At 38.6% G+C, this 12,509-nt stretch overlaps 1 protein-coding gene across 2 annotated transcripts in view; it reads left to right on the top strand.

The window, feature by feature from the left end:
• Positions 1-670, top strand: part of DNAAF4 (dynein axonemal assembly factor 4) — a gene marked incomplete at its 5' end in the record, with an annotated part of 73,267 nt that extends 72,597 nt beyond the window's left edge. Inside the window, one exon of one of the 2 annotated variants that reach the window (XM_082649156.1) lies at positions 434-670. In XM_082649156.1, coding sequence (XP_082505282.1) covers positions 434-543 — 110 coding nt within the window. In that variant the 3' untranslated portion in view covers positions 544-670. The remainder of the gene's footprint in view (positions 1-433) is intronic. The other variant, XM_082649157.1, reaches the window with a different exon arrangement.
• Positions 671-12,509: the final 11,839 nt, after the last annotated feature.

Here is a 12,509-nt window from a genome sequence, read left to right as displayed (position 1 = left end):
GTCTATAAATTATATAAAGTATGGATTGAGTCTACCGAAATTATTTTTTAAAATCTAGAATTCTGAAAGAAGATGGCATTTATTACTTTTTCATTGAGGTGATAAAAATGTCCTTTTGATATATGAGTTTTGAGTCTATTCATGCTTTAATGAATTTAAGCTGTTAGCTTATTTGTATTTCAGTTTAAAAAAACTGCTTCTTACTGAATCTTGAATGAAATCATAATTATTTCTGAAATTACTGAAAAATTTCTTCAGTCTCTTAGAGAGAGACTGTATTTTCACATGTATGTGAAAATGGGAATCTGACTAAAACCCGTTGCTTGTGCTGAACCATGGATTTAATGATTCTTTTTATTTTTTAAAAATATTGTTTAGATAACACAAGTATTTATAAAATATTTTATTCATCATCATTGCTATATAAATATAGGCCTACAGGATTATGAAGCTGCCCTTAAGATTGATCCATCCAACAAAATTGTACAAAATGATGCTGAGAAGATTCGGAATATAATTCAAGGAACACAACTAAAATCTTAATGACTACTAGAAGCAACTAGGTATTGTACTAGGTATTGTTCTAAGTTTTACAAAAATAACTGGAGGCATTAGGAATCTGTGCATATTATGGCTGATTATACAGAATCACTTTCTCTTTAGTTCTGTACAGGGCAGAATATTATAAATCTGTAGAAAATGAAATGTTTGATTTCAGTGGTTTTTGAATAAGTAAGTCAAAGTAAGAATAATCTATTTTAATTATTTGTTTCATATTACAACATAATTGTATTTTTTTGTTACTGAATTCAGCTTGCCCTTATAACTAACAAAATATTTGTTGGTGTGATTACCAGGATGCTTACTGATTCATTTTTAACAAAGAGAAGTTTAAAATAAAAGATTGTATTTATAAAGTATTTTTGTTTGTATTATATACTACTCTATTTAATTGTCTGAATGATTGGGCTTGGTATAATCAATACTGATGTTTTGACTTAGTTTCCAAATGCACAGGACCTTCTTTTAAAAAAATACTGCTCTGCTACCTGTTGTTTGAGGTTAGACCAGTTTACCCTAGTAAAACAACTGTTTGGGAAACCTTATCTTCAACTTTAGTTGTGGGAAGTGTTTGCCAAAGTGTCGATCATATTTCATAACACTATCTGGTGATGATAAATTTTCTAGTGAGATTTTTTCTAGTACCTTCAAGTACATCAGGAAAAAAACAAAAGAAGGCAGCAGGGACTTCCTTGGTGGCCCAGTGGTTAAGAATCCGCCTGCCAATGCAGGGGACATGGGTTCGAGCCCTGGTCCGGGAAGATCCCACATGTCGCAGAGCAACTAAGCTCACGCACCACAACCACTGAGCTTGCACTCTAGAGCCCGAGAGCCACAACTACTGAGCCTGCGTGCCACACCTACTGAAGCCTGTGCGCCTAGAGTCTATGCTCCGCAACGAGAAGCCACCGCAATGAGAAGCCCACACACCGCAACGAAGAGTAGCCCTTGCTCGCTGCAGCTAGAGAAAGCCCGTTCGCAGCAACAAAGTCCTAACACAGCCAAAAATAAATAAATTTATTAAAAAAAAAAAGGAAGCAAAGGTGAAAATGTTAACTTCGAGTATTATGATACTGACACTGGATTGCACCACCACTTGTGTTGTATCTCTGTGATGATGCAAGCATTAAGCAAAACCAGTACAGCTTCCCTTTTGCATCCAATAGTTGTCACATTTCTCTGTGATTATATGTAGAGGATTTTTAGGAAAACAAAACAAAATTTTTTGGAGTAAGTTTTATAGTATTTGTTCATCAGGTGTCATTCAAGTGGATCATAAAACAGCCTCTTTCTTAAAGAAAAAATGCAGTACTTTTTTGAATATGTAAGAGTATCCTAGTTCAGCAACCTTGAAATTTTTACTTCTATAAAGCAACTCTTGATAAATTCTATAGCAGTTCTGCCCAGTTATCAGACCTTCTGGTGAGACAGGATTGCTTTTTTCTTATAATCAACCCTTGTTTGGTTTTTTTGTTTTAATTAATTAATTAATTTATGGCTGTGTTGGGTCTTTGTTGCTGCAGTGAGCAGGGGCTACTCTTTGTTGTGGTGCATGGGCTTTTCATTGCGGTAGCCTGTCCTTTGCCAAGCACGGGCTCTAGGCACACGGGCTTCAGTAGTTGTGGCACTCGGGCTTAGTACTTGTGGCTCACAGGCTCTAGAACACAGGCTCAGTATTTGTGGTGCACGGGCTTAGTTGCTCCGCGGCATGTGGGATCTTCCTGGACCAGGGCTCAAATGCATGTCCCCTGCGTTGGCAGGCGGACTCTCAACCACTGTGCCACCAGGGGAGTTCCCCTGGTTTGCTTTTATTTTAAAAAATAAATGTAACCAAAATAGAGGTGGTTCTTCTGTTTGACACATACCAGTTTGACATTCAAAATACTTTAACCAAACTAGTCTTTCCTCATGCTCTTCCTGTTGCAGGAAAAATGGGGCACACGAGTATGGTCATGTCCCAGGTCTTGGGTGAGTCCCTGGGACAGGCCGCCGAGTGAGGGTCCTTGGCTTCGCGCAGGAAAGAATTCAAGAGTGAGCCATAGTAAAGCGAAAGCAGGTTTGTTTAGAGAGATACACATTCCATAGTCAGAATGTGGTCCGTCTCAAAAGGCAAGAGTGGTGCTGAGGTGTGGGGGGGATCGTTTTTACGGCTGGGTAATTTCATAGGTGGGAGGATTATTCCTACTATCTTGGACAAGGGGCAGGGATTTCCACAGCCCACTTTTTGGCCTTTTATGGTCAGCCTTGGAGCTGTCATGGTGCCTGTGGATGTATCATTTAGCTAATGTATTGATATTACAATGAGCGTGTACTGAGGCGCAAGGGCTACTGGAAGTTGAATCTTCTGCCATCTTGGACCTAGTTGGTTCTAACTAGTTTTTTTTCTGCATCCTCAATGGCTGTGTCATTCTTTTAAAGGTTGTGCCCTGCCCCCTTCCCTCCTGTCTCATTCCTATTACTATCTCAGTCAGAAAACAAAAACTGGCCCCAATAGCTACCATAAGAGCAAAAGAATCTATTTTTGGAGGAGGTAGAAGAAGGGAGTCTTAAGTAGTTATTTATTCTTTTTGACCCTATCCTCTAAGTCTTGGTTTAAAAGCAACAGACACTCATTTGTATTCACTTGACCTTTTTTTTGAGCAATCTTCTATTAAAGGACTTCTGTCTTAGACTGAAGTAGTGATAGAGTTAAAATATAGATATAGACATTCCCATTTCATTTATGATAAAAACATGTTTCCCAAATAATAGTGTGATCATTAAAGCCTATGAATAAAATTATTAAAAGAAAAAATTGTCATGGTAGTCCTTTGACATGACCAAGCCAAAGAAGGAAGGATTTATTACTTGCAGCAAGTAAGGAGAACACTGGGGATCTTTCCTGAGGCAGTGTCTCCCAGAACAGCAAACTTGGGAAGTTTTAAGCTAAGGGTCCATGCATATTCATGAAAGAGCTTGAGCAGAGAATTCTGCATGGAATTGGGCAAAGGTCAACAGAGTTCCAAGCTTTAGTTGATTGAAGTCATGAAGGTCAGAAAAGGTCAACATCATCATCCCTTAGCTTCCAGTAGATAATGGTGGTTGAGCCCTAGAGGGGGGTTAAATTCTTCAGAACAGCTCAAGAAAGTGCTTCAGGCTAATCTTTACCATTGAAACAGATCTGGGAAGTCTTTCTTATCTGATTTGTTGTCTTTGTTGTTGTTCCTTCTCTTGCCTGATAAGAGTACTTTGTTCTTTTGTTCCCTTAAGATTATTATTACTGAGGGCAAGCATTGTGGCCAGGCTTAGATCACAAAATGGCTTAGGCCTAAAATGGCTTCTCTTATGTCAAGAAAACCATGCCTGGATCTCTTTCTCTGAGGACCCCCTACCATAACTGCTTATTACATAAATACACAGTGTACACATTAATTAAAGAAAACTTTTCCGCTAAGTTGGTAATAAATATCAAAGCTATATCACAATTTTGCATGCAAAGGAAAAACTGCTAGTTAGTCCATTTTGCAATTGATCCTTTATAGAAATAGGAAATGTTAAAAAACAGAGTTCAAAGTCTGAAGACCTAATTGGCCTTATTCAGTGATTCATAATTTAAGCAGTATCATATCTAGGAACTAGAAGCGCCCTCTGAAGGGTTGTACAAAAGGGAAGGTTTTTATAGAAAGAAGGGTGGGGCACGAGGGAGCTATTGATGAAAAAAAATAATGGATTATTTTTAGGCTAAGACATCTTTTTGCTGGGAAAGGTTTTGTCAGGCAGATTGCTTCTTCTTCCTTTAGGGGGTTGGCGGGAATTGGAAAGGGCCCAAGTGACAGATTACCTCTTGGTGCTGACCAGCAAATTCCAAACTGATTGATTAAGATTACATTTCTGGGAAAGGTCAAAACTGCAGTTAGGTTAGGTATTAAATCATGGGCTTTTAACACAAGTGCTGCCATTTTGGGCCTGTGATTTTTCTCTTTAACAGAAATAATAGGAAATAGGAATAGGAAATAATTAGATTATTGTTAGACTAGATTTTTATTTTAGTTATTTATTATTTAAAATATTTATTTATTTATTTATGGCTGCATTGGGTCTTTGTTGCTGCGCGTGGGCTTTTCTCTAGTTGCGGTGAGCAGGGGCTACTCTTCGTTGCAGTGCGCAGTTTTCTCATTGCGGTGGCTTCTCTTGTTGTGGAGCATGGGCTCTAGGCGCACAGGCTTCAGTAGTTGTGGCTCGTGGGCTCAGTAGTTGTGGTGCTCAGGCTTAGTTGCTCCACAGCATGTGGAGTCTTCCCAGACCAGGGCTCGAACCCACGTCCCCTGCATTGGCAGGCGGATTCTTAACCACTGCACCACCAGGGAAGTCCTAGACTAGATTTTTAAAAAGAGTATTTCCTTACATGCCACTTGCCTCTTGACTGACAATTGCGTGAGAGTCAGCTAGGGTGGGTAAGTAACTAGTTTCACAAAATGTGTCTCTATCTCATTAAACGTGCTTAAGCATTTTGTCAGGGATGCTCATTTCCTCCTTTCTTTCCAGAAGGAGAATGACATCAAGCAAAAAAAGGTTTGTCCCAGACCAGGTTTGGGATAACTTTGCTTTTATACATTTTAGCTCTTTACTGACAGAGGTAAAAGTATTACTCCTAATAGATAAATGCTGTCTAATAGTTAAATGGAAAGTAAACACATGTATTTAAGTAAACATATCCTGTTCCAGTTTCCTAGTATCACAAAATACTAGAGCTGGACAGTAGTTACAGCAGTAAAAACAAGTATTACAGAAACTATTACAACAGGAGAAAAGAGCACTCAGTATAGAACTGGGTTCAGTTCCTACTACAGAATGGACAGGTGATGATTTATAGCCAAGGAGCAATAGTGGGGTTGGGGGGAAGTGGGGAAGGGGGTGGCTTGTCAGTGGATAGAAAATTACTGAGTGGAAACATCAGGGGTAGGGAGATTCTGGCTAAACTAACCTAACAGGATTCCTGCTGAAGGCAGGCCATTTTGATCAGATATCACCTGGGAGATGGTGAGAGATGAGGAATTTGGTTAGATATTGAAGGTGATCAGATGTTGATGGTGGGATTGTGGTTAAACCGACTTAACAAGATTTTTTTTGTTTTTTAAGTCTTATTCTCTTCAACTAATCAACATGACCACCGGTGACACAACACAGTTATTGACACACAACACTCAAAAGTGGGGCCTCTTTTCACTCCAGGGGGACAAGTCAGGTGAGTGGGGCTTCCCTCATGGGGGCAAAGGAGTCGGGGCTGCTCACCTGAGGGGCGGGTGTCATGGAACCCACCTCTTGGTTGTGATGGTTTCGAGTTTCCCCACCATTCAGGATTCATGCCCATGCTCCCTTCTGACCTCCATATCCATAGCAGTTTCAAGTTTCAGCCTAAGCTCAGATCAGTTTCTACTCTCCCCTTTGCTTTCACCAGTGACCCTGTGACCCTGTGTTGAGCTCCTCCAGGAGGGCACTTCTTAAGAGTCAGGCTTGCGTGGAGTTGAAGGAGAGGGTTTAACAAGAGTTTTTTTTTTTTTTTTTAACAAGAGTTTTGTTACAACTAGGCTCTTAAGGACAAGGCCCAAGTGTTACCCAAAAGCTGGGTTCACCTCTTGGTGATGTCGAGCCAAAAGACGCAACCAAGGGAAAGAGCGAAAGAAGGACCCATTTATTATTTGCAATAAGTAGGGAGAACACGGGCGATCTTTCCCAAAGGCGTGTATCCTTGAACAGCAAAATTAGGGAAGTTTTAAGCTAAGGGTACATGTATATTCATGAAGGGGCTTGGCTGGTGTATGCATATTTATGAAGGAGCTTGAGCAGAGAATTCTGCATAGCATTGGGGCAAAGGTCGACAGAGTTCCAAGCTTGATTGAAGCTATGAGGGTCAGAAAAGGTCAACATCGGTTAGCTTCCAGTAGATCTGGTGTTTGAGCCCTGGAGGGGGTTTAAATTCTGCAGAACAGCTCAAAAAAGTGCTTCAGGCTAATCTTTACCATTGAAATGAACTGAGTCTTTATTATCTGATTTGTTATCTTTGCTATTCTTCCTTCTCTTGCCTGATAAGAGTTCTTTGTTCTTTTATTCCCTTAAGATCATTATTACTGAGACCTATTCAAAGGCAAGCATTGTGGCCAGGCTTAGATCACAAAATGGCTTAGGCCTAAAATGGCTTCTCTATGTCAAGAAGCTATATCTAGTTCTTTCTCCAGGGAACCCCTACCCCATCTGCTTACACAGGATGAGGCCTAGTTGAAAAAGTGGCTCAGAGGAGCATGTTTAGAGTTTGGTCAAGGAGAGACCACTTGCCATTGGCAAGCCAGGTTCTTTCCAACAAACCTCATCTATGTGGAGAATAAAAAAGCAAAGGACTTTTGCACATACCATCTGGGGAAAAGGTTGGTATATGATCTCCCAAGAAGCCTGATAACAAGGGTGTGTTTCATTACCTTATTGAATTGATCTGGCTCAGTCTCACGCTCAAAGACCCAAGAGCACCCTCAAGAGCTGGCCCATCTTTAAGGATCAGAGTCACATTAACCAAGCTCAGGAGACAAATAAAACAGATTGCCTACTTATTATTAATTCATAATCAGAAATTGACTGAGGATGTTCATTGTCACGGTAGGTTAAATGAAAATTCATTTCTCTTTATAAGCAGATTTGATATGGTAAATCAAAATAAAGTTGCTTGGCAAACAGGGACTCAGAACACGGATGATTAGTTTAATGAATGGAATGTTTCATGGCATCATATATGCAATTCTACATAACAGGCTTCCTTTTTCCTACAAAGTTTAGGATAATTCCCTTTGTTTACAAGCCTTAAGAGATACTTCACTGTAACTAACTCTGGTGTACTAACAATAAAACCAGGTTAATTCTTCAGGTCATGACAAGGTTACCAGCATCTTCTCTTTGAAGTGTGATTTGCCCTTCTTTTTTTTTCTCTCTCTCTGAAAGAACATTGAGTAATTTATTTAGTTGATGTTGTGATTTGCCCTTCTAAAATGTTTTAAAAGCATATGACTCTAAGACCATCTTTCTCTTAAGATACTCTCTTCAAGGAGCTACTTTTGACAGTACTTAGAACATACTTCATTTTAGCCTTTTTATGACCTAAATGAACATGGTTTTTGTTTAATAAATGAACTGCTTAGTATAGTACCTAGAAGATAATAAACTCAGAATAATTTTGAGCTATTATAGATAGTAAAAACCAACCAACATTATTTGGTCAAATATATTAATTAGATTATTGATGTGGTAAATTATATTTATGATAGTCTTTTAGATTATAGCTAAAAGAGGAAAAAGACCTAAACAAATTGGTAAAATATTCCTTTGGGAAGGTAAGCCTTCAGTTTCATTTGAAGCTGAGAGTTCATGCTGTATTTCAAGAAATGATCAGTCAATAAATGGAGGTAAAACTTCAAATATTCTGATAATTGTGGAAAGGAAGGAAAGTTTGCCTAAAGTATGTGAGTTTTCAAATTAATTTGCTTTAAGTATCTTCCAGGAGAATTGATTGTTCAAACTGTTATCTGAAATGGAGTCTTTCTTTTTGGAAAAATTACAGTAAGTTTACTTTTTATACTTTAGCATAGCATATTCCAAATATACTACTTTATTTAGTGTATCTCACAAAATAGTTAAATTAATACTTTACAGTCCATACGCTAATGCTTTTTTTTTTATTGTTCTTACGTATCCTAGTTCTAAATATACTATAAATTGGTGAATAATTCTGTGTTCATCCTATCTGTGCCTTTGATTTTATACACTTTAGCTTTTTTAGTCCATACTAAAGAAACATTACTGTGTAGTCATCTTTAGCGACATTTTCTCTATGGAACTGATTACTGTGGGTGAGAGGTTCTCCAAATGTGGTTCCATCAAAATACAAACATGCTATATTATGATCCTGTCTTTAAAAAGTAACCTTTGCCCCCATATCTGTTTCCAGCTATCACCCCATTTCTCTGTTCAGTATACAGCAAAACTAATAAAATGTAGTTTTTACTTCTTGCAGCCTTTTTTTTATATATACACATAAAGAACTGCTTTTATTGAAAACAATACAACATGAATCATGTTCAGCATTAAAAATGTTTCCACTAATGGAACATTTGAAATTAACATTGCATTAGAGGGGAGGGATAAATCAGGAGCTTGGGATGAACATACACACACTACTCTATAAAGATAGATAACCAACAAGGACATATTGTACAGCGCAGAGAACTCAATATTCTGTGATAACCTATAAGAGAAAAGAATCTAAAAAAGAATGAATATATGTATGTGCATAACTGAATCACTTTGCTGTACAACTGAAACCAACACAACACTGTAAATCAACCATACACCAATAAAATTAAGATTAAAAAAAAAAACACTGCGTTAGAAAATTACAGAATATGGTCACCATGCCTATGAAAACTACAGTCAATTTGTCAACAAAACAGTTAAGCTTTGTTCACTGTTCTTCTCCCCCATATGTTTGTGGTTATTAAGACCATTTACGTTAAAAATGGATCAAGGTTTAGTGTCGGTTCTATAGATATGATGAGTATTTTATCCCAGGTTTCCTGGGACACCCCTGGTTGCAAATGACTGTATCCTGGTTTGGGGATGGGAGGATGTGGTCCACACTGTTGGCTTTGTGTGGTGAGGGTCTCCTGATCAAGGTGTGAAGGGGTTAGAATGGATCATTTGGATAACATCTGAGACAGCAACAGAACAAAAGGGTACAAGAACGAGAAAGCTGTTTGAGCGAAACTGGCGGCCCTTGAAGAAGCAGGCAAAGGTGTCAGGCAAGCATGAGGCCAGGATGTGTCTGGGCGAAACAACTTGAGGGTAGATCAGGCAACCGTCTTGGAAGAGGAAGTTGGTTTTCTTGACTCAGCAGCTTAGTCACCTTCCGGCATCATCAGTGTCAAATACTCTTTAGCCTTCAGGGCCTGGCCACGGGCTTCTGAGGTGGTTTCATCACCTTGGAAGGTGGGGATTTTAGAAGGGTGGGCCTACGGGTTCATTTGTGGGAGAAACCTTCATTCCTTCTTCACATGAATCCATTCAAGGGCTTCCTCTGTGCCTGGCAGCCTGTGAGAAACTGGGCAGGACCCAGAAATGGCCAAAACCCAAATCTTTGCCTTTGAGGAGTTTTCAGTCCAGTGTGGGGGACAGGCCAATAGAGTAGTAAATTATAATCCCACCGTATCAAGGATTCCTATCTAGATAGAACCAAACACTGAGGGTCATAGAGAGGAGAGAGCCACTAACCACGGGATAGCTGGTGTGACTCAGGCCGGCCATCGTGTAGTGGGCCTCACGCAGTCCTTTCTAAGTCCTTTTCCCCCTCAGTGGGTGAGTACAGGGAATAACAAGAATTGTTCCTCCTGGGGCTGTATAAGTGCTTCTGAGAAGCCCCCTTATCCTTCCAGGCTCCTGTTGATCCTTTTCCTATTTTCTTCCCTTTAAGGACCTGTCAGAGTCCAGGCAGGAAACAGAGTACACTCAGCTGCGGTGTTTAAAAGGCTTTTTAGTGAAGTGACTATTTACAGAGGTTTGGGTAGCTTCCCAGAAGTAGTAAGAGATGTTGTGCCCCCAGCAGCTGCCCACAAAGGGAAGCCTCTCGCCCACCTGCCCTGCAGAGACAGGGGAAGAGGTGGTGGTGGCGGCATCCAGGTGAAAGCCAGCATCCTGGGAGACGGGCTGCTGGACAGGAGCTGCTTGCCCACAGGGCACCATGCCAGGCATTGAGGAATTAAGGATCAACCAGTCAGACTTGGCCCTCACCTTTATGGAGCTTATGGTCAAAGCAGACTGTCCTGCAGGCCCCAGGGCTCTGGTGATTTCTGATCTCTCTCCCTCATTCCTTATTGGCCACGCCCTCTTCTTACCCCATGTGCTCGAGGGCCTAGGGGATACCAGCTGCTGGGCCAGGTGGTATACATATAGACATATATAAATATTTACATGCTAATAACATGCAAATAAAATATTTACATAAATAAAATTTATGTACCATAAATACATAAATGTTATACATATATGGACATAAGTATTTACATATAAATATGTACACATATTTTACATTTACATATTTACACATATGTGTATTTATATGTCTCTTATACACACATGCATAACATAAACATATAAACATTTATGTTCTATAACATTTATATATAAATATGTATACATATTTATACATATGTCTTTTGGTCTGTTTTCCCCTACTAGAATTTATTAGAATCTAGTCTCCATGAAGGCAAGCTCTTAGTGCCTAGAATAGTCCCTGGACTTTGATAGGCACTGAATGACTACATAATTGCATTCCAGACAATATGCTTGATTCCAAGATACTCATCCTTCCTAAGAATTTTAGCAAGAACAACAAAACAAAAGGCCTAACCACCTGTCATAGTAAGGAACTTTAGGTTAACCTCTAGATTCTACATATTAAAAAGTTGACTTCACTTTCTACAAATCAAGCACCTACAGTGAAGGGGGAAAAGGGTTTGTATACTTTATGCAGAGAAAAATCTGGTAAACTCAAATTCTGTTGCATCATTTACCTGGAAATCTTGTGCAGTGCCTTGATTTTTGATGTTTTAGAGGAAGTGAACAAAACTAATTTTTTTTTTCTTTCTTGTGCCAAATATCATATTTTGGGATATTTGAAAGAATTTCATGAGGCTGCAGAGTTTGAGCTGTTTCCTCACATCAAGCCATTTTTGTAAATAGAAGATTCAACTTTTCTGGTCCCCTAGTGACTCACAAGATTATTTTTTCTAATTGATGTTAATATCCTGAACCTGAAACCAACAGGGAAAAATAAGAACAGTGATTTTTTTTTTTTTCCAGTAAAGGTACTCAGATCCAACTGAACAGGAGGTTTCAACAGATGGCAGCTGAAATAAATCTCTCTATATAGTGGAATTACAGAGTTTAAAGAATTGTATAGCCCATAATCTACCACTGCTCATGCTCTATGTTAAAGATGTAGCAAAGTAATTACATTTGGGGAATTCCCTGGTGGTCCGGTGGTTAGGACTCCTCGCTTTCACGGCCTGGGTTCAGTCCCTGGCCGGGGAACTAAGATCCCTCAAGCTGCATGATGAGGCCAAAAAAAAAAAAAAAAAAAAAGTAATTGCACTTGTAAAAACGTGCAACATTGTCTCACATTTTCATTCTTGTATAAGTAAGGTTTCTTCTGCCTGGATGGACCTTTCCTTTGATTTGGCTTTACCTTCTCCAGAATGTTTCTTCTGATCTTGGTCTCAATTTAAGCAATTCTCTGTGTCTGAAAGACCTTTTACATAGTTTACATTACATAAATTATCATGTATTATTAATTTGCTACTCTCATTCCCCCCAAATATTGTTTATTGAAACAATAAAAGACACTTTTCTATTTCTGTGTTCCATTTTCATTGTATAGCACCTGCCATAAGTAGGTGTTCAATAAATATTTGCTAAATGAATGAATAACAAGTCCTCTCTTCCACCAGTTTAGCAGTGTGAACTAACGTTCCCCAGGTTCTAAGCTATTAGTTGAAATAACAGAAAAGTAGGAAATTACTCATCAGAATCTTCCTTAATTCAGTTTTCAAAATTACAGTTCCTGTGTTCCTTTGTCTTGATAAATATACTCAGTAGACAGTTGAGATCCTGAAAGCCTTTTGAAGCTTTTGGACTACATGAACTAAATAAAGCTAGGTATAATAAAATGCTTTCTACCTTTTATTCTATTTTGAACACATTTTTATTTAAGAAGTCACTGTCATTCAGTTATCAGTTGAAATGCTTTATTTCTTAAAGGTATTTTTAAAAAAATAATTCAAATCTTTTTATATTTCAAATTAGCTATCCTAGCCTTAGATTTAAAACTCATTTTTCCCAAGTATATTTTCTCTTTATTTAAGAGTAATATATTT

This window comes from Grampus griseus (assembly GCF_964374135.1).
Source record: "Grampus griseus genome assembly, chromosome: 2".
In the NCBI taxonomy this organism is placed as follows: domain Eukaryota; kingdom Metazoa; phylum Chordata; class Mammalia; order Artiodactyla; family Delphinidae; genus Grampus; species Grampus griseus.
Note: the sequence above shows the minus strand (reverse complement) of the source record. Positions and strands in the feature narration are given on the sequence as shown.